Source organism: Peromyscus maniculatus, chromosome 3, assembly GCF_049852395.1.
Source record: "Peromyscus maniculatus bairdii isolate BWxNUB_F1_BW_parent chromosome 3, HU_Pman_BW_mat_3.1, whole genome shotgun sequence".
Taxonomy (NCBI): Eukaryota; Metazoa; Chordata; class Mammalia; order Rodentia; family Cricetidae; genus Peromyscus; species Peromyscus maniculatus.
In genome coordinates this window covers 143933043-143956152 of record NC_134854.1, presented here as the reverse complement: position 1 = coordinate 143956152, position 23110 = coordinate 143933043, and the positions used below count along the sequence as shown (strand labels likewise).

The 23110-nt window shown below is 46.9% G+C and overlaps 1 protein-coding gene across 5 annotated transcripts in view; it reads right to left on the bottom strand.

Annotated features, from left to right (window-relative positions):
* Slc6a13 (solute carrier family 6 member 13) overlaps positions 1 to 23110 on the bottom strand; it is a 39486-nt gene that overhangs the window by 5166 nt on the left and 11210 nt on the right. For all 5 annotated transcript variants that reach the window (XM_006991596.4, XM_076567869.1, XM_076567870.1 and 2 more), the window contains 6 exons: positions 14429 to 14563; positions 11239 to 11379; positions 8136 to 8220; positions 7330 to 7462; positions 6381 to 6515; positions 246 to 349 (listed from right to left, as the gene is read on the bottom strand). In XM_006991596.4, coding sequence (XP_006991658.2) covers positions 246 to 349; positions 6381 to 6515; positions 7330 to 7462; positions 8136 to 8220; positions 11239 to 11379; positions 14429 to 14563 — 733 coding nt within the window. The remainder of the gene's footprint in view (positions 1 to 245; positions 350 to 6380; positions 6516 to 7329; positions 7463 to 8135; positions 8221 to 11238; positions 11380 to 14428; positions 14564 to 23110) is intronic.

The window sequence follows — 23110 nt, the reverse complement described above, 5'->3', positions numbered from 1 at the left end:
GCTGGCTTGGCTCTCTTGCACCTATGAGCCCCTTAATAAGCCAGGGAAGGTTGTCTGCCTCATGTGGTCTTCCAGCCAATCACAGCTGGCCACCCCCCCTCCTTTGAAAGCAATCCTCTGCCCAGCCTACAGCCAGCTATGTGACTTTTCCATAGCCCTGGGGTACCAAGGTGGGCTGCAGATGGGGCAGGTGCACGAGCTAGTGCAGTCCACCCTGATCTAGGTTGGCAGGAGGCGAGGGTCACCTGTAGCAGTTGTTGTGGTACTGGTTGTAGCTGCCCAGGGCCGTGAGGCACCCCAGACAGATGGCAAAGGAGAAGAAGATCTGGGTGCCTGCATCCATCCACACCTACACAAGGGAAAGGAGGAAGCTGAACAGTACGAAAGCCATGCAGGTCTCCATGGGAGAACACGGGCATGCTCCAGGTCCCGGCTAGCGGTGGTGGTGGCAGACCTGTTCCCACTGCTCACCGAGTGGCTCTCTCCATCTTGGGCTCCTAAGTAGAGTTTCTTGGGGATGCCACAGGATGGAACAGATGCTGGGCATTCAAAGAAGACTAACAGAGACACGATGGGAAGGATTAGAGGATGCTCTAGGTCTAGAGCTTGGTATCAGGTATTCAATCATGGATATTAAGTCCTTGGCTCTGCCCCATGTCCTCTTATCTCAGGTCTCATGGCAGTGTGACCAGTAGGGAAGGCATTTCTAGGGATATGGGTCCATGATAGCAAAGCCATTTCCAGCCTGGAGCTTTGTTCCACAACCCTTTATGTCTTACAAGCAAAGAGAATAGTCCTCCACACACAGGAGTCCAGAGGAAGAAGTGGACAGCAAAAACTTCCCCATCTAAACCTCAGTGTGGCCATCACTGTTATCTCAGCTGGCTGACCCAGCCTTGCATGTTGTGGTTTAGACCTAACAGCTAGAATAATATCCCAACGAGAAAGAACATCAAGGCTCAGGGCTAAGCCATTCACAGGGTTGCAGGAGGTGGGTTCCGGAGGCCACAGCCCTCCTGCCTCCCATTATTTCCTTCCACAGATAACAACCTCTGGTGCCCCTTCTGGCCCCACAGGTCCCCGGTCCCTTCCTGCCTCTCCCTAATTCCTTAACCATAACCACTGCCCTCAGTCTCTCTGCTCTACCCTCACCCCACCCTCCATTCTCTCATCATACTCAGTCCTACATGATGGGGGTCTAGGGGACCCAAGGGCAGCTGACCACTTAGAATCACTCCTGCTCCTCAGCCAACATGCACAGCTGAGACAATGAGTCTCGCAGGCTGGAGGAGAACCCAGAACTTTTCCAAAGCTCCCTGGTGTCAGATGCAGACCATTTACCCCCTTCTCTTATTATAGTTCTGTCTCAACAGGCATACGGACCGAACAGAGAGGTGGCAGAGGAAGGGGGAGAGTGTCTGCAGTCTTCTGTCCTCTCTGCTCACGGAGAAGGCCCTCCAGGGAAAAGCCAGCAGCAGGAAACACAGTAGAGGTTGCGGGAAGGAAGGGGCTAGAGCTCGCCAGACAACAGCCCACGAGGTGGAAGGCACCAGATAACCATGAGGGGCAATTGCAATGGGGAAAAGTAATGGGACTGGGCCTCTCTGAGCAGCTGGACAAGCAGAGGACAGGGTTAAGGAGACCACAAGTGTTGCTGGAGAGCTTCTCTCCAGGTTCCACCAAGCCCCGCAGTCCCACAATCCACGTATAAAATAATCACTCAGACGCTTATATCACTTATAAACTGTATGGCCGTGGCAGGCTTCTTGCTAACTGTTCTAATATCTTAAATTAACCCATTTCTATAAATCTATACCTTGCCACGTGACTGGTGGCTTACCGGCATCTTTACATGTTGCTTGTCCTGGCGGTGGCTGCAGTGTCTCTCCCCCCTTCTTCCTGTTTCCCCAATTCTCCTCTCTCTTTGTCCCGCCTATACTTCCTGCCTGGTCACTGGCCATCAGTGTTTTATTTATATAGAGTGATATCCACAGCAACAAGGACACGTGAGAGTGGTGCCACCCATGTGGCTGTTCCTTCAAGATGTTCCAGGTCCTCTGCTCTCCTAAGAGTGTCCTAATCATCTCAGGGAAACACAGCACAGCCTCTCGTATCGTTCTGCCCTGTTCTTTCCTGACTCCATAGGGCCTGGGCCACTTAAAGAGCAGGACTTTGAAGCAAGGGACACTGAGTCTGGACAGGGAGAGGAATCCCTGGGCTGGGGATGAGAGGGCTGAGTTAACGGGACAGCAGTCATGATGCCAGCTGCTCCCTTTCTCCCAAACAGGCCATTCAGGCCATAGCTGTGTGACCTGAAAGCCTCACTAACCTTGGACTTTTGCCCCATGCCTCACAGTGCATTGGCCCTGTGTTACAAAGGCACCCCCGCGTGCCTGCAGAGACACTGTGATGGCCCCTAGGCAGGCGGTGGCTCCATCCTGTGACCATGCATATTTGTGAACTTGGATTTGGGAAGAAGTCTTAAGAGGAACCATGGCTTGGCTGTTTGCCTCACCTAGCAGGGGTTGGGGACAGGGGAGGCGAACGGGCCATGTCCGGAGAGAGGTTAGTGAGAACAGAGAAACTGCCACCCAGGAGGGCGAGAGTTCAGAGCTCAAGGGTCAGGTGTGGCCTTTGACGAAAGCCCTCTGGCTGTGAACTTGGCAGGTCTTGCTCTGTGCAGCTGCAGCCCATCAAGCCTGCTGGGGTAGGGGAGTGGAACAGGATGGGAGCGGGGGAGGCTTCAGGAACACACAGAGCAAGCTGTGTGTTCCCCACCACAGGCGACCCACTGCCTGATCATTCCAGGCGCCCTGGGTTTCAGAACAAAACTCTGACATGTCTCCCGCTGGGCCAGAAGATTGACCCAGAAAAAAAAAAAAGAAATATGAAAAACACTTGGTAGAGTGTGGGCAAAAAGAGGTCTTTGGGGGAGAGAGGAAGAGAGCTGATTCAGGAACTATGTCTTCAACCTCCATATCTGTGGATAAATGCCTGTTATTCTTAGAAGAGCAATGGCTTTCAATGGGACAGCCATAGCCGAACAGACCTAGGATCCAGCCCCACCTCTGTTCATTTGCTGGTACTTGATTTAACCTCTCTGAACCATCCTGTTTTCATCAAATCAGTGCAACAACAAAATAATGTATGCAAAATGTCATATATATATATTAATTCATTCCCTACCCTAGAGTCATTTTTAAAAAAGGAGTCCTTAGAGCTCAAATAATCTATAGGCTTTCAGATGGTCATAATGGCACACGCCTTGTAATCCCAGCACTTGGGGAGTAGAAACAGAAGGATCAGGAATTCAAGGCCATCCTTAACTACAAAGCAAGTTCCAGGCCAGCACAGGCTACGTGAGTCCCTGTCTTTAAGAAATTCTGGAAAAGATCAAGGGATGAAGGGTTAGGAGGCAGACAGACTAAATGAGCACTCAAGACCAACCTACCCCTCTCGCATACTAGCTTCTGCTTCTCAACAAGTCACTTCAATTGTCTAAGCTTTCACATCTTTATCAAATGAGGCCAATACCTGACTGGGGATGCATTTGGTGATTAAAACAATTCAACCTCGAGGCTCAGTGCCTGGCAGAAGATAAGCACATTTGAGCAGCTTTTGCTTCGGCTCTCAATAGACAACACCAAAATAAAGACCTAGTGTTTCTGGGTGATGGTGGCGCACACGCCTTTAATCCCAGCACTTGGGAGGCAGAGGCAGGCAGATCTCTGTGAGTTCAAGGGCAGCCTGGTCTACGGAGCGAGTTCCAGGACAGGCTCCAAATCTACAGAGAAACCCTGTCTCAAAAACACAAAAACAAAGCAACAAAAAAGAATTAGTTTTGATCCATGGTTACAACATCGCACTTCATAAGAACTGCAACATGTGGGGGGTTTAAAAATTTCCACGGGGCTCTTCAGACAGTCCACCCCCACTCCCTGCCCTTACTCTTCAGCTGAAGTTCAGTAGAACAAGAGGTTACCGTGAGGGAGAGCCACATAGTGTGAGCAAAGCAGGTGCTGTGTTCCTAAGAGCCAGTTCTCAGCATGAGCCCTGGAGCCTGGAAAAGGCAGGAACCTGGCCAGACACAGCGGGCCTGGCAGAGGGGCGGAAATGAGAGAGGAACCCAGCAGTCTCCCTTGGCTCTCTGCCTCTCTGCTCTTGGCGGGAGAGATGCCCTCAGTCTTTGTGCTTCCTAGTGGGGATCCTGTACCTTCCTCAAGTGCCAGGCAAACACCAGTTGGAATTATCACACTCCCCAAGGAGTGCCAACTACATTCAATTAGGGCCTAGCAGGATGTCCCACCCTGCAGAAAACTACTCAGCTCACAGAGGACAAGGACCTACCTTCAACATGGGACTACACGCCGGCTGCCCTTGAAACCGCCCCCTGCCTATGGAACAGTCAAGTTCCCCGGGCCGCCTACAGCTGCCCGGGGATTGGATGGATGGGCAACAGGAGCTCAGCGTTCAGGAAGCCAAACACATCTTCTTTAACCCCCAGAGTTGAAGGTTGCCTGGCCTACACTCATGACTTCTGGAAACTTATGTACCAAACACTGCCCCTAGCATGGGCCTGACACAGGATTAGGTTTTGGTGAAGGAGTTACACAAGAAGCCAGGGTGAGCAGACAGAGACCTCGCCTTCCAGAAGAGATCAGAAAGTCTGTGGGGTTTGTCGCCATCCAGACATGCTTCCAGTTGCAGATGTGGAGAGAGACAGTCTTAAAACCCAAGACCACAAAATCTTAAGGGCCTCTAGACCTCAGTTTCTCCATCTATAAAACAGAAGTAGCTCATATGCTGTGAAGACTGGCTGAAATAAGTCATATAAACCTCTTAAGAGTGCCAGGGACGTAACAGTTGTTAGCTACAAATAGCTGATTAGGACAAAGCTACACACACGAGGCTCCTTTGGTCTCTCGGCATACCTGTTGTTCTAGAACCTCCAGGGGTCCCTTCTGCAAGGTGGACCCATGCCTGACTTTACCTAGCCTGCCCCAGCCTGCCTACTGTCCACTACCCATAACAACCGTTGGTTCCAGGTAAAGACAAAAGGCTTCCAAACCATGGAACAGAAATGCTGGGCCTACCGTCTGCCTATCTGCACAGTAAAGCAGCTTTGGGGCCAAGTCCTGGAAGCTTAACAGCTCTGGCCCTATAGCCTTGGCTCCATAGTTCCACCAAGTCCCAACACCCCCACGCAGCAGTTTGATAGTAGCCTACAGCTCTGTGGTTTGTGAGAGCCCAGAGAGAGGAAGGAAAGGCTTACATCCCACAGGAAGACTCAGGACCCAGGCTGCTGGAGTTTGTGAGAAGAGTCTGGCTGGGGCCGGCCTGGCTGCTGGGAGCTATGGCTGCCCTGAGAAGACTTGCAATTCCTCCAGATGAGACGGAAGACCTGGGCATGGTTCAGCCTCTGGATCAACCCCAGTTCTGCCCAAAGGAGAACCGTTGCCTCAGGCCAGCGGGGACTGGGAACCCTGTGACATCCCTCACCTTGCCATCTTCCAGCAACCTCACAGAGAGGGCCTGTGCCTTGCTATTTTTAACTCTTTGGAAAGCCATCCAACAGTCTTCTAGGTATTGGGAGCCACTTGTCCTCAAGTCCCCCAGGGGTCCTTGTGCTGATACAGAGAGTCCCCCAAAACCACCAACCTAGACACAGCCTCCCCTCTGAGCCAATGACTCACAGGCAGCATGTAACACTGGGTGGCAGTCTCCACGCCCCTGCTGCTTGACCAGCCTTCGGAATGGCTGCCAAGAGGACGCTTGTCAGAAGCAGGGCCTTCACGATCAGGCCACGTCACACTCCCTCACTGTAAAGCAACACAACCCTCCAGTGCTCCTCCCTGGACTCTGTGGTGGAGTGAGAAAGGGAGGCCCGAAGGAAAAGAGGTGACTGACAGAAAATTGACACCAGCCCAGCTGCTGTGGGAGGAACAGGAAGCCGAGGCCGGAGGGTCAGGTCACTTGGCCAGAGAGAGGGCACCACAGGGCAAAGGGGGTGGCGGGCTGAGGGGGGCAAGACAAGGGAGGAAGCTCAGGAGGAAACGTGGAATTTGAGAATGAGGAGGGAGGGGAAAGGGGCGCAGCCTGCCAGTAGAAGTGTTTAGTGGTGTTTGTAGTCCCTAAGGATTATTGCCAGGGTCCCGAGTCCCCTGGGTTTCCCTGGGCAGCTGTAGACCAAGAAAGAACAGTGGCGGGTACCGTATTCCCACAGGCAGTTGCTGGCACACATCTACCGAAGGGAGCATTCCCACCCCTACCACACTAAGGACGTCACCACAGATACTTTGGGGACCATCCAGGAGCTGAGATATTCCATATAGCTCAAGCACCCCCCAGAGCCACGTGGTGGCCCTGCAGCAGCTTCTCACCTGGGGGTCCCACAGGCGTGTGATGTTGGGGTACAAGTAAAACTGAATTCCTTGGGCTGCCCCGGGCAGCGTCACTCCTCGAATCAACAGGACCGCCAGCATGAGGTAAGGGAATGTGGCTGTGAAGTACACCACCTGGCCAAGGCAGAGGAGACACAAGGACGGAGTAAGAAAGGAAGGTGCACACAGGAGCTCCCAGCCCACAGAAAGGAGTTCCCTCCAGCTCCTCCCTCAGCCTCGAGGCTGTTCGACTCCCTCGCTCCAAGCCTTGGACCACCGATTGCCTCTCCTTCCCTCCAGGCCCGCCCTCCATGCTATTCCGTGTCTGTGGAGGGGCTGGGTGAACACAAGCGTTTGCCCACACGAGTGCTTAGAACTACAGCAATGGTGTCTGGTATGCAAATGTCTGTGCCATGTGATCCCTTAGGGAGGGGGTCAGATTAGGAAAGCAGACTTATGAGAGGCCTCCAGGGCAGGAGTCCGGAAGAGCTCAGGATGCGTATGTGTACACACACACACACACACACACACACACACACACACACACACACACACACGCTCCACTTCAGACTCTAGGGCAAAGAAAGGTCAAAATTCTTGAACTGGCTGAGAATCGTTGTGAGGTGTGTGGTCTAACAACATTCTGTAGCCACTGAACTCTCTCGTGGAATGGGGACCCACGGCTCTATTAGATGGGCAAGGTGCTCACACCCATGGTAGATTCCAAACTGGAGTTCCTCTGGTGCCGCCCCTCCTCCCTCTCTCCTCCCATTTGTCCCCCAAGAGCACACGGATGGCACCCATGAGAGGCACAGAATCAAGGAAGGAAGCCACGTAAATTGCTATTGTCATTCCCTCCTGTCCTGACTAGGCTAAACCAAGGGTGACAGCCCCTAGGGAAGGCAGGCTGTCCTGGGATGGGAGGGAGAAGAAGCTTGCCAGCACAGACCTTGCCCGTGGACTTGACCCCCTTCCAGATGCAGAAGTAACAAATGATCCAGGCCAGCAGGAGACACAGAACCAGTTCCCAGCGCAGCGCCCCCAGGTGCTGGATGCCATCGGAGAGCTTCAGGACTCGCCTCCTAGGAGAGAAGGTGTACCTTGACCTTTTTCTTGGGTTTCTTTCCTTCCTTCCTCTCCCTCCCTTCTGTTGTTGTTGTTGGGTTTTTGTTTTGTTTTGTTTTGTTTGTTTGTTTGTTTGTTTTTTATTTTGTGGGTTTTTTTCCCTGTATAAGGGATAGAACCCAGGGCCATAAGCATGCTAGGCAACCACCCCAACTGTAAGGGTCCATGTATGGGGCAGCTCTTGTCTAAAGACCTGTGATGCTCTCCTTTGCACAGAGGTGGAGACAGACCTAAAGTGTGGCTGGCACACACGGTGCCCGGTACGCTTTGCTTGGAGTGCTCACTGGGCATGGGGGAGGGGATGCAGACATAAACTTTCTCATCCATCTGAGGATGCATGATGTCAGGGATCAAGCCTTGGGGTGAGTGACATTCAGGGATAGAGTCTGGATGAGATGTAGTACCTTCAGCCAGAGGGGAGGGTGGTTAGTGTAGGTGCACGTCGATGGACACTCTATTGTGAGAATTACGAAGTTCATCTGAGAACAGTCCTGCACTAATCATAGTAAAGGCACTACAGAACTAAGTCCCACAGGCGCTACCCCAGGAAGTCCCAGCACAGCACAGACCTTGCCAGCCCAGGCCCCTCTTTGGAATGTACAGCACATCCTAAAGGGGTGGATCACTTACTCCCAGAACTCGATGACAGGAGAGGTGGCATTCTCAGAGGTCACGTTCAGGGAGACATTGGTCTTCTGGAACTCCACACAGTTTTCTACCCATGAAGCCCAGGGAAGAAGGAGGAAGTTCATCAGCCAACACCGGGCACGACCAAAGAAAACAGGATCAAAGTGAAGTGGCCAGAAGGCCCTGGGCTGGAATCCAGCGAGCCACACACTCTCCCACGCAGCAGCCTTCCACGGGGCAACCTCACCTCTCACGCCCTCCCACTGTGGACTTCCCACGGTTTGTCTAGCAGATTCTCGTAAAGTGTGGTCCAATAGCACTTGGGAAGAGGCTCTGCGTGCCGGCTGATTCCAAACATAGCTCTCCCTGGGGAACTGTCCCAGGTGGAGTCACCTCCTTGGAGGGATGCTAAGAACGCCTTCTGACAAAGTCACATAGCCAAGTGGCCAAGAACACAGATGCGGGGACAAGGTCGGAGAGCGTTGGCCTGAATGCTGACTCTCGGGGTACTGACTATGTGGCCTTGGGTGAGTGACAGTTTGACACCCCGAGATCACTTCCCTGATCTCTAGAACATAGATATTAATACGAGGGACTGGTGGAATAGTAAATGAAAATACAAATGTGAAATAATAAATGGTGGCTCTTCGTTACCTGCATATCACTTTGGAATTTTACATAATGCTGACACTCTTTTTAATGTTTTATCATCAATATAATCTTGGGGAATATAAAGACAGATACTGGCTGGGTGGTGGTGGTGGCAGCGCACACCTTTAATCCCAGCACTCTGGAGGCAGAGCCTGGCAGATATCTGTGAGTTCAAGGCCAGCCTGGTCTACAGAGCGAGATCCAGGACAGGCTCCAAAACTACACAAAGAAACCCTATCTCAAAAACAAACAAACAAACAAAAAAAAGACAGATACTTTGTTTGGGGGCCAGCAGGATAGGCCAGCAGGTAAAGGAACTTGCTGCCAAGCCTGACAACATACACTACTTTCTTCTGTATTCCTTTCTCCTGTGTTCATAGCGTGCGTGCTGGCTGGTTTTGTGTCGATTTGACACAAGCAGGAGTCATCAGAGAGGAGGGAACCTCAATTGAGAAAATGCCTCCTTAAGACTGGGCTGCAGGCAAGCCTGTAGAGCAGTGGTTTTCAACTTTCCTAATGCTGTACCCCTCAAATACGGTTCCTCATGTGGTGGTGACCCCCCAACCATAACATTATTTTATTGCTACTTCATAACTGTAATTTTACAATTGTTGTGAATCGTAATATAAATATCTGATATGCAGGATACCTGAAATGTGATCCCCCAAAAGGGGTCATGACCCACAGGTTGAGAACCACTACTATAGAGCTTTTTTTTTTTTTTTTTTTTTTCCCTTAATCAGTGATTAATGGAGGAGAGCCCAGCCCATTGTGGGTGGTTCCATCCCTGGGCTGGTGGCCCTGGGTTCTGTAAGAAAGCAGGCTGAGCAAGCCGTGAGGAGCAAGCCAGTAAGCAGCACCCCTCCATGGCCACTGCATCAGCTCCTGCCTCCAGACTCCTGCCCTGCTTGAGTTCCTGTCCTGACTTCCTTCAGTGACTAACAGTGATGTGGAAACATAAGCCAGATAAACCCTCCGCTCCCCAGGCTGATCTTGGTCCTGGTGTTTGTTGCAGCACTGGTGGCCCTAACTGAGACAGAGTGTCTCTTGCCACGCAGTGACAGCTCCAGGCAGGTAGGGCTCTTTGCTTTCACGCATTGCCAGTCACAGGGCTTAGACCAGACCCACATTCCCAGGCCCTCAGCATTTCTTGAGCTCTTATAAGGTGGGCAGCCAGCTTGTGCGAGGAGAGGACACCTTCTCTGCCTCGTTGTCCTTCCAGCTAACAGGGCAGCTACGTCAGAAGGCGGCAAGAAGACAAGAGCCCAGGAAGGATCAAAGGTCAGTGAGAGGACACCAGTTCATTTGGGAGGAGCCTATTGCGATCTTGGGGTGTGGGGAAGCAAAAAACCTCTTTTCATTTGGCAGAGGCGGTGGAGTGTGGGTGGCACCAGAGAGGGTCAAGGACTTGCCTGAGCAGGAAGGCTGAAGCCACTGATTGCCAGGGTGAGCTGGGAGGCAGAGGCGGAGGCCAGATTCTGAAGCGGTAACGAAAGCTAATCTGAACCTGGCAAGTCAGGAATGCAAACTCCAGTTCAGGACCAAACGGCTTCTCAGTACAAGCATGCACTAATCATTACCATTGCTCCTTCACACGGTCTCGTGGAGAAGCACTAACAGATACCCGGACAGTGATCGTGGCTTGTAGCCATGAGAAGCCAAGCGGAACACTGGCCAGCACGTTCCTCGTGCTAACCAGCCACTAGCCCATCCGGTGCTCAAAGTGAAGATTCCACAGTCCTGCTCCTCAGACGCCCCGGCCACATGTCAGGTGCTCAGTAGCTACGTGGACTGCACAGAGCACGTCCCTCTTCACAGGCGGGCTATTGAGAAGTCCCACCCTTGAGGGCTTTGCTGTTGGCTCAGCTCTCAATACCTCGGACTTTATCAGTGCATCAGCTCTATTGTTCTAGGCTGCTCATGTGGCTTTAGAAACAGAAGTCGATCGCTATTATGAATTTTCTTGATAACGGACAAAACAGCTCATGGCTGAGTTGAGCACAGATAAATTACAAGTTTGAAAAGCTTAAAATCTTATCAGAGATGAAAAACAAAGATGCTGACATATCCAACAGGCCATATTTCAGATAGAAATAAGTGACTGAACACAGAAAAAGAAGTCAGTTCTATTTGCATAGTGCACAAATAGAATATATCAGGCTTTTTAAAATCCGTGACATTTTGCTTGTGAGGCTGGTGGAGTCTCATGTTGGAGGGGAGTGTTGGATGAGGAAGCCGGGGCCTTACTCCCACACCAGACATGTGTCTGTCACTGAACTCCATGCCAGGCCCTTACTCTGTTTCTTGATATAAGTTCATCATAATCTATTTGACCGGTTCGGAGTCTAAAACGTGAACCAGAGGTTGGAGGGTGCCTGGGATACAGTGACACTCTCACTCCTGCTTAATGTAGCAAAGCAGAGGAAGGAAGTGGGCTATTCAGCCATGATCTTACCTGTATTCCACTCATGGCTGCAACTGCCCCACGGGAGGTCGGTGGTGAAGCTGCTGAAGAGGTAGAAGAGGGCCCAGGCCAGGACAACGATGTAGTAGACATTGAGGAGACTGACGATTATCTGTGAGGCATAGCCGATGCCTGGGGAGGGACTGAAGCTTTGGGCCAGGACAGCGCAAAAAGTCTCACCCGCCACCCGCCCCTGCGCAGGAAGGGACTGGCTTGCCACCGTCGGGACCCATAGCAAGAAGTGCGGGGCCTAGCCTCCTGGCCAAAGGAGTGGGGTTTCTAACTTCCAATCGTCTCTTGGATTGGTCCAGCACTTTCCTCTTGTCTTCTGCAGTTAAGCCTGAACTTTGATATTTATCAGGCCCTGAGTCATCCTTTAAATTCATAAGACTGGAGCTGGGCATAGTGGCACATACCTGTAGTCTCAGCACTCAAGAGGCAGAGGAAGTTCGATTACCACAAGTTCAAAGACAGCCTGGTCTACATAGTGAGGCCCTGTCTCAGAATAAATAAAACTAACTCTACCATGCCAATAGTTCGTTTCCCCAGAGTTAATCTGACATGTTCCTGAAATAAAAACACAAGAGCAGGGCTCAAGATACAGCCCAGCTAGTAAAAGGTTTGCCTTGCCAGCATAAGGGCCTGAATTTGATCCCCAGAACCCGTGTTTAAAAAGAAAATATCCAGATGTGGTGGCATGTGCTCCTGTTCTATATCTGGGGAGGCACAGACAGTCTTTAGGACTCCCTGGCCATCTAGACTGGCCTATTTGGAAAGTTCTAGGCCAGGGAAAAACTCTGTCTCAAAAAAAAAAAAAAAAAATAGTGGACAGTGCCTGAGGAAGAACACCTGAGGTTGATCTCTAGCCTACACACACACACACACACACACACACACACACACACACACACACGCACGCACACACACACGCACACGCACGCACATGCACGCACACGCACACGCACGCACATGCACACACACGCACACACATGTACACATGCATACACATGTGCACACACATGCACGCGCGCACACGCACACACATGCACATATACACACACATGCACACATGCACACACACATACACACGCACACACATGCACACACACACACACACACACATGCACACACACACACACAGAGGCACATATCATGCACACAGGTACATAAAACAAACCCACAAGAGCAGAGAAAGGCAGTTCACACAGGAGAAACTACAAATAGTCATCACCTCTAACAGCTGGGGTGTAAAATAACACAGCAAGGCACCACTCTGTAGCTACAACCTTGGTGATGTTTTTAAAGATAGGATCTCATATGCCAAAGGGGCCCTCAAGCTTGCTATGTAGCCCAGGTTGGTCTTACACTCTCAATCTCCGGCCTCAGCTTCCTGAGTGCCAACATTACAGAAGTTTGACCCATACTGGGCTTCTTGGCGAAGTTTTGTTTGTTTATTCTTACAAGTGTTGTAACTCAGTGTTCTCCATACTTGTCTAGACATTAGAATGGTCTTCAGGGCTATGGGTATAGTTCAGTGGTAGAACATGTATAAGGCTCTGGGTTCAAATCTGAGCACCACAGAAAATGGAAGAAAGACTTGCTCATGTCTATGACATTGTCAGTTAACGCGTCCACAGGACAATCTAATGACCCAGGTCAAGATAGCAATCTGATATCTGTTTGATCTAGTGACCTGCTCCAGGAATCTGTCTCTAAACAAATCGTTTCAAAGCAGAGATGACAGCAGAATGTGAAAGTTTTACAAGCAATTGGAAAAGAGCACAATGCCTCATTCAAAGAGCTTCTAAATTATGATATGTTCAATTAATGAAAGTTTACAAACCATCAAATGATCACAGTGCAGAAAATGGAAAAAAACCTGAAAACCAGACCCTAAATCATGTATATTACAAAGCAATGCTCTATAAGTGCCACAGAAAGGAAAAAGAAATAGTGAAATAAAGCCCCACTCCAACTAGAAGTGACCCAAATGTTGCTTGATGGGTAAAAGGCTAAAGAGATGTACTTCGGTATCATAGAATACTACCCAACCAAGGAGAAGACATGAGTTATTATTAATATACAAAACAGCCTGGATAGACTGCTGGATGCAAAGGAGATCATGCTGAGTGAGAAATCCAATCACAAAAACACTTCATACTGACATTAAATGACATTCTCAGAATGGCAGAAATAGAAAAGCGAATAGGGTTTGCCAGCATGGAGGTGGGAGAAAGTGAACTTGGCCACGTGATGGAGAGGGCGTGGTGATGCCACGGTGGGGCTCTGGTGGTGGTAATGGTCAAAGAATCAACACACGGTAAAATTAGAACGGCACACACATAGCGGGAGGATGTGAAAAGTCACAGAAACGTGAGTAAGTTCTGCGGGTGATGCCAATATCGGTCTCTGGGTTTTGCTAATATCCTGTGGTTCTGTACAAAGTCATCATTAGTGAAAACTGCATGAAGTTACAAGGGACTTCCCTGTACTATCTTTATAACTCTCTGTGAGTCTATAATTACTTTGAAGTAAAAGCATAAAATTGTATCTATAAAGAGAGAAAATATGAAATGAAGCAGTCTAAATTTTTAAGTTATTATGTCAAGGTGCCAGAATAATTGGTGAAATATTCTTCTCATTTAAAATTCTCTTTTAAGGGGCTGGAGAGATGGCTCAGCATCAAGAGTACCAGCTGCTTTTCCAGAGGACCTGGGTTCAATTCCCATCATCCACATGGCAGCTCACAACTGTCTATAACTCCAATTCCAAGGGATCCAACCCCTCGCACAGACATACATGCAGGCAAAACACCAATACCAAAAAACAATAAATAAATTTTTAAAAGAAAATTCCCTTTTAAAATAGTTTCTAATTGATTAAGTATGCCCTGTTAAAAATAAATCACTGTTGCATATTTAAAACACATACAATAAAATAACCTTACACTCCACCCATTACCCATTTAATCCAAAGCCTTTGCCTCACTCCTTCATTTCTCCTCGTTCTATTTGATGGACTACGTAACTACCTCAGTCTGCAGCTCACAGATGAACTGGACATTCATAAGGAGACTTGAGTCCTGTTTTAATCTCTGAACTGCTGTTCGTCCCTCAGTCATCCTAAATAAGGGTTATAAGCACTAGTTTATGATCCTGGAATTGGACACAGAGTTACTCACCCTCGAAGATTGGACAGATCTTCCTCCAGGCTGTGATGCCTCCCTGGTTGGTGTACTGGCCAAGTGCTGTCTCCAAGAAGAAGACAGGAATGCCACAGGTAAAAAGGAAGATGAGGTAGGGGATAAAGAAGGCACCTGTGGGTAGAAAATTGAATGCCCATTACCCAGCAATCTCCTCTCCGAGCTCCACATTCACCTCTCAGGACCACCCCACAGTGCTGGTCAGAGTCTCAGCGACAGGGGGCATGTGAACTGCAGGTGACACTATGAAGTTATCTGTTGCCACAGCAGGGATCAGGAGACACCAGATTATCTGGAAGCTGTACGGTACCATGCTTTGTCTTCACTGTACAGTTTGAACCTGTGCCTGCTGGGTTTACTCCCCAATGAGCATCAACTACTGCCTAAGTAACACTTCGTTTGTGGAAAAGGCAGGGAGACCACTGAATGATAAATACCCAGAAACCTCAACACAGACGATAATTCTTAATTCTTTCAAAGAAATTATTATACTAATTTCATACATTTTATTAAAGACTTGAGTTTTGAGACAAGATCTTGCTGCATAGTTCAAGATGTTCTCAAGTTCATAATCCCACAGCTACATCTTTCCAAGTGCTGGGATTCCTTTTATTTTTCAGACTAAAATCAAAATTTTCTTTGATAATCATTCTGGTTTTTTGCCCATAATCATTGGCTCAGGAAAGACTATAGGTGTAGACATACTGGTATTTCTCTACATGTACCTCCACCTACTGTCAAAGTTGGAAGGAAAATTCACAGCAAAGAGTAACCAGAAAAAGGAGGCCCACATATACAGAAAGCCTAGAACTTTCCACTTGAACCAGGAGAGAGAAAATGACCTGAGGTGAGAGAATGAACTGTTCAGAAGAGATTGTGTGCACTCAGAGTGGTATGTCACTATACTGGAAAGAACCATTCCAAAAGATTAAGAATAACAATGCTCGTACAGTGCCTAATCCCACTCACCATACCAAAGGTGTTGAGACTCTCCTGATACTAGATAGTGTGTATTCCTTGTCACTGGGGAATAGTCAGCCCTACACCAGAGACAACTCCAGTCCTACCTAACAAAAGAAATGTAAAGAAACCTAAACCAAAGCACATCACAATCCTGTTATTTAAACTATCCTGAGAGTGTTTCAGGAGGAAAATCTTAACAGTGGCCAGAGGGAGAAACGATATGTAAGTCCAGAAGAGAAGGATAACATCGAATGAATCCTTGGAACAATGCAAGTAAGCCAGAGGAGCAAATGTGCTGGAGGAATAAGGAGAAAAAGCTGCCCACCTTCGATTCTACACTCAGAAGAAGATTGCTCAAACATAAAAATGAAATAAAAACTTCTTGAGTCATGAAAAGAATGAATCCATCACCAGCAAGACACACACAACAAGAAGTTAAGGAAGTCCTTCAGGCACAGGGATATGACTATGCCACATAGCAATATATATCCACAAAGGAATATAGAACTCTAGAAAGAGTAACTACGTTGTCAACAATACAACTGGGCTGGGCATGGTGCCGCACACCTTTAATCCCAACACAAGAGGCAGAGGCAGGTGGATCTTTGAATTCAAGGTAAGCCTGGTCTACATAGTAAGTTCCAAAACAACAAGGGATACTACTGAGACCCTGCGCCCCGACTCCCCCGCAAAGAAGAATAAAAAGATACAATTAACTTAACGTTTGTTTCTGTCTACATAGATCAGTACTTCTCTCATTCTTCATCAGAGAAGTTTCTTTTTGCAGTGGACAATGGCTAATGCAGAGACTCAAAGCTGGCCAGAGTGATGAAAATAAATGATTATCAAGTGCTTATTCCTAAATGGGACATTTATAGCAACCCCTACACCACCTAAGGTTCTGGAAACATCATGAAAAAGGAATAGAAAGAATTCAGAGCCCAGGGATGAGGAGGACCATTGAAGAACAATATCTCCTGGACATGACACAATCATTGTAGTCATGAACTCAGTGCAGCTGTGATTAACTCACAAGGCCTGCACAGTATTGGCACTGTCAATATCCCATCACACACAGGAAAGGAGTTCCTGAGGCCCCCGCCCCTCCCTGAAGGTCTATGGGCAGTTATTGGTTGTGGGAGTTGTGGGGAGAGAGTGTCACTTTCCTCAATGCTGTAGCCACTGATAAGTTAGCCATGTTCCAATAGATAATCCCCTCCTCAAACACAAAACAGAAGACATCAGAGTAGCAGGGGCCTTGCTGGGAAGAAGAAGGGTTTCATAGGAGAGAGAGTATAGTAAGGGAGTTAAAAAACAACCAAGATTTATAAATACATGAAATTGTCAAAGAATAATAATAAAATTCAAAAATGCAACTTATTATAAATTACAATGTAAATAATTTCTAACAAATGGAACAATAAAATATATAGCAAAAGTACAATGCACAGGAGAAAAAATTTATAGGGTTATAAAGCCCTTATATATAAAGTAATACAATATCCTTTGAAAATAAAATTTGATGAATTAAAGATGCAGACTATAAAGTCTAAACAAACACAACAAAGAGCTATGACTAGTAAGCCAACAAAGAAACAGTGTAAAATGTGGGATAATAAAACAATATCCAGTTACCATAACAGAGGACAGAAGAAAGGAGGAACAAGGAACTAATGGGACAAACATAAAACAAGTAGCAAGAAGTCAGACTTGCTCTACCTATGGTTAGCTGTATTAAATGTAAATGCTCTAAACAGAATGATTAAAAGACTCAGACTTTTAGGCTGACTTCTTTTTTTAAATAAGCCTCAAGTATATGCTGCCTGAATGAAACGCCTTTGAAGTTTTTTAAAATGGAGAGATGATAAGTAAAAAGATAGAAAGAGTTGTTTCAGGTTAGTACTTATTGAAAGAAAGTTGAAATCTTTATCAAGTTTGGCTTGATTTGAGACAGGGTCCCAGCATGAAGCCTAGGCTGGTCCATAACTCACAACCTTCCTATCTCAGATGCTTAGAATTGCAATGTCATGATTACAGGTATGCACAAGAATGCCTAAAGAGTGTTCATCTGTTTATATTAATTAATTTTAATAACTATGAAACTTTAATAACTTTAATAACTATGAAACAGAGAAAAACTTTCAAAAGAATGTCTATCAAGCATTGCACAAATTAGATTTTAGAGCAAAGAATATTTTGGGTGGTAAAGATAATTTCATAATAGAGGTCAATTCATCAAGAAGACATAATATCTTAAATTCAAAATCACTAAAAAATAGAGCTTTCAGGTCTATGACGCAAAATGAATAGGCCTGCAAAGAAAAGTATATAGATTCCTAGTTAGAGTTAAAATGTTTAACATTCCCTCAATCGTTTAAAGAACAAATAGACTGAAAATCAATAAGAACATAAAATATTTGAAAATCATATAAGTCAGCTCCACTTAAATAACATTTATAGATCATCCCAACAACAGTAGAGTATGCATTATTTTCTGACATATATGGAATGTTTACCAAGATAGGCCATGCACTAGTCCACAAAGCAAATCTTAATAAACAAGAAAGTCATTCAGACAGATGTATTCCACGGCTAAATTAGCAACCAATAAAAGAAAGACGTTGGAAAACCCCTACATATTTAGTTTTTTTTAATAGGTAACACTCTTCTAAATAATCTATAGAACAAATAAGTAATCAAAAGAAAAATTAGAAAGTTTTTTTTAATTTTTTTATTAAGAGATTTTCTATTCATTTTACATATCAACTTCTGATTCCCCTATCCTCCATCCTCCCACCCCACAGCCTTCTCCACCAACTCACCCCCCATTCCCACCTCCTCCAAGGCAAGGTCTCCCATAGGGAGTCAGCAGAGCCTGGTACATTCAGTTAAGGCAGGTCCAAGCCCCTCCTCCCTGCACCAAGGCTGTGCAAAGTGTCTCACTATAGGCACTAGGTTCCAAAAAGCCGGCTCATGCATTAGGAACAGGTCCCGGTCCCACTGCCTGGCCCCCAAACATGGTATGTACTCACTCATAAGTGGATGCTAGATGTAAAGCAAAGGATAACCAGACTTCAACCCACAGCTCCAGGGAGGCTAGCTAGTAAGGAGGACCCCAGGAAAGACACGGGGATCACCAAGCGACGGAGAAATGAATGAGATCTACATGAGCAAATGTGGGGCGTTTACCCACCACCCCCACAGTTCCCCAGAGTTTTCTTGAGTGCAATAAGCAGGAAATATTAGATAGAAGGATTTATAGCGGAGAATCTTGCGGAGATAAACAGATAGAAAATAAAGGATAGCCTCGAGAGGGCCTGGAACCTATTCCAACGGGCCCCAACTGTCTCTGGCCCAGGGTTTTTATAGAGACGCCAAGGGGTGGAGCAAAAGATCTCCTCCCCCAGCACAGCCAAGTGCAGACCATCTCAGACACCTGCACTCAGGCCCGTGGTCCTGATCATCCTCTATTCGGACCCGAGAACGGGCTCCCACAAACAAACTGGGGGTGAAGAGGGGTAATGGAGGGCAAGGGTCAGGGGAAAGAGAGCTTAGGGGAGCGGGGTGGGGGGGGTGTCCCAGCTGGATCAGGAACAGAGTGGGAGGACAAGGAAAGAGATACCATAATAAATGAAGACACCATAGGAATAGGGAGAAGCAGAGTGCTAGAGAGGTCCCCAGAAATCCACAAAGATACCTCCACTATAGACTACTGGCAATGGTCGAGAGGGTGCCTGAGCTGACCTACTCTGGTGATCAGATGACTGAATACCCTAACTGTCATGATAGAATCCTCATGCAGTGACTGATGGAAGCAGATGCAGAGATCCATGGCCGGGTCCCAGGCGGAGCTCCAGCAGTCCAATCGACAAGAGAGAGAGGAGAGATTATATGAGCGAGAGATATGGAGACCATGATTGGAAAGCACAGAGACAACTAGCCAACTAGTAGAAACACATGAACTGTGGACAATAGCTGAGGAGCCCCCATGGTACTGAGCTAGGCTCTCTGGATAAGCAAGACAGTTGTTTAGCTTGAACTGTTTAGAATGTTTCTTAAGTAGAATGAAATAAACATACAACATAACCAAATCTGTGGATTCCATTAAAGCAGTAGTTGGAGTTTTCTAGTACTAGATATCTATTATCATAAAGAGAAAATAGAATCCAAATCAATAGCCTCAGCTTCCCCCTTAACAAATGAGAAATAAAACCAATGAAGCCCAAACTAAGCCAAAGCAGAAAACAAGAAAGCTTGAGAGAAAATCAACAAAACCGAAAGCTGGCTCCTTGAGACAGCAAACTTGATAGACGTCCAGATGACATAAATTACCAACACAAGGACTGGGCCACTGGCTCAGTGGGTAACAGTGCTGATTGCACCAGCCTGTGGACCCAAGTTCATTCCCTGGAACCCACATTTTAAAGAGCGCTGGTGTAGTGGTGTACTTTTGCAATCTCAGTGAGGCTTCGGTGAGTTCAGAGGCAGGAACAGAAGCCCTCAGGCCAACCAGCCTGGTGTCTGCAGTGCAGCAGCAGAAACGCATGGCTTTGACTCAGCAAGGTGGAAAGCAAGCACCTATCCTCAAAGGTTGTCCTCGGCGTGCATACGCCTGCATGGATGCATGTACATGCAACACACACACACACACACACACACACACACACACACACACACATAATATAAAAATAAATAAGTAAAGTCTTTTTAAATTACCAATAGGACAAATGAGAGGCATGTCCTTAGCACAGCTTCTACAAATAATAAAAAGATGGTAAGAAAATTCACAAACAACTGTATACTGATAATGATAGCAACATAGAGAAAATGGGCAAATTCCTCAAAAAGGATAAACTCTTGTGACTTACTCAAGAAGAAAGGCAGTGGAAGCTGCCCTTAACTATTAAATCAATTGAGACTTTTTGATTAAACCTATTTCCCATGAAGCAACCTCTAGATCTAATGGCTTCGCTGGGGAGTGCTCTGAGTGCCTGAGGAAGAAATCACACAGTTCTACAGAAACGTCTTACACAACACTGAAAAAGAAGGAAGCTGCTGAATTCCTTCTATGAAGCCCGAACTTTGTGATAACAAAAATCAGATGAAACGCTAAAGGAAAACAGAAGTCAAGGTCCTTAAAGTTGTTTAATTTGTGTGTGTGTGTGTGTGTGTGTGTGTGTGTGTGTGTGTGTGTGTGTTTGTGTGTGCCTGTGTATGTATGTGCATATGTATGCGTGTGCACATGAGTGTGCTCACACGTGGGTGGAAGCCAGATAGCAACCACAGGTGTCGTTCCTCATACACCCACCTTTTTTGGCATGGAGTCTCTCACTGGCCTGAAACTCACCAAATAGGTTAGACTGGTCCCAGGGATTCATCTGATTCTGCCTCCTTGTCACTGGCACCCAAGCCTCCACCACCGTGCCCATATTTTTCTATTTTGGGGGGGAGGGAGGCTCAAACTCAGGAGCTCATGCTTGCAAAACAAGCACTCTATGGTCTGAGCTGTCTCTCTGAGTCCATAAAGGAGCCCTTGGGAACAAGGAAAGAACTACTGAAAAGAAAACTGTGGTTGAATCTCAAAACAATTACTCTGAGTGAAAGAAGCTAGAAGAAAAAAAAAAGATACACAGCTCATGATTTCCCTTATATAAAATTTTAAAAAAGCTGATGAATTCCCAAGGACAGAGAGAGCTTCCCAATCGCACAGGGACACAACAACAGGGGCCGTGGGAGAAAGAAGAGATTGTTAAGGGCCAGGAGAACGTTTTTGAGGTTGATTGATTAGCTTGACAGTGGCAGTAGTTTGTGGATATTTGTGTGTCAAGAGGCTTCAATTTGTACATCTTAAATATGGCAATTAATTGAAAGTTAATGGGAACGGAGGTCCAGCTAATGGGACAGATGTTTAGTTTGTAGCCACACACTATTTAGGCACTAAAGAAATACCCAACTGCCCTGAAAGCCAAGGAATCAAGACTGTGAGCAGTCTAAGAGGTCCAAGGCTTGATGGGAAAATTCGGGGAAGATAGAACGTAGTAGCTGACATGGACGGTCTCTGTGGCAAGCCCTAATCATTCCAGAAAGTTGATGGTCCAGTCCAGGCCCCTATCTACGCTGCCTGCTCTTTCCCAACCGACCAAGCCAATGTTTAACTGCAGGCTGTGGTCAGCTCTGCCCCCTGAGCACATGAACGAAGTCCACACTCGTCAGGAGAAACTTCTACTCTAGAAGCTTGGGAGGGTGGAAGGGGACAGTGACTGGATGCTGACCAAGAGAGACCCAAGTGCAACCCAGGTAGTCCTGAGGGGGCATCCCCCTGCAGTGCTGCCATCACCACCATTGAAGGATGGAGTCAGGGCGTGGCAAAGAGACACAGGTTTTTAATACCTGCACCTGGGAGGCCGAGGAAGGAAGAATATAAGCATGAGGCCAACGTGAGCTACAAAGTGAGACCCTATAGGAACAGGAAGAGGCACGGGAGAAGGAAGTTAGCCACACTCTCATTTCACCTGTCTCTCTCTCAACATTCCAAGCTGTGCTGCCACCTTCCCGGGAGTTAGGGGGGACTGTAAAAAAAGTCATGCAGGGGCCACACCTCTCAGAAGGAGCACCCCCTATGATGTCACCTGTAATGTCCCAGCTACTTTTTAAAGATACAGAGAACTATATCCTACACTAGCAACAGAAGTCAGCATGTACATGAAAAGTTATATACTATAATGAATGCTAGCCTGACCAAAGTGGGCATGGAGTAACTCAGTAACAAGATTGTCATGTGCTACCAAAGTAACTGCTTCCCACAAAAGACCCGAGATAGACAAAGCTATCCTAAGCAAAGAAATAATGCTAGAGGTATTGTCACACCTGATTTCAAGCTATATTACAGAGCCCCAGTAACAAAAAACAGTATGGCACTGGCACAAGATGAATTAGAATACAAGACTGGTTTATAAACCTATGTAGCTACAGCCACTTGATTTTTGAGAAATATTCCAAAAATACACATTGTAGAAAAGACAGTTCTCTTCAACAGGTGGTGCCGTATACCCACAGGCAGAAGAATGAAACTAGAAGACCCTGTCTCTCATCCTTTACAAAACTCAACTCCAAATGGATCAAAGGCTTTAATATAAGAATGAAAACTAAGAAAGTGTATTGAGGAAAAATTGGGGAATACAATTAAAGACGTAGACATAGTCCAGAACCAAGGAAATGAGGCCAACAATTGACCTTCATGGAATTAAAAAGTGACTGTACAGCAAAAGAAACAGTTGACTGGGTGAAGAAATAGAATAGGGGAAGAGTATTTGCTAGCAATATATCTGACAGGATTAGCATTGGGAAAATACAAAGAACTGAGCAACAAGAAATCAAACAACCCAATCAGTAAGGGATAATAACGGAAACAGACAGTTCTTAGAAAACACAAGTGAACAATAAACATTTAAAAAAAAAAAAGTTCACCTTCACTAGCCATCAAAGAAATGCAAATCAAAAGTACACTGGAATTCCATCTCACCCCAGTCACAACGGCAGTTGTCAAGAAAACAAACAATAACAAAAGCTGGTGCGGCTGAGGGCAGAGAGAACCTTACACAGTGCTAGTGAGAAGTCCAGGCACAGTGGGAAAGAGTGAGGGGGTCCCTCAAAATTCCAACAATAGATCTTCCGCTTGACTTGGCTGCATCTTTGCTG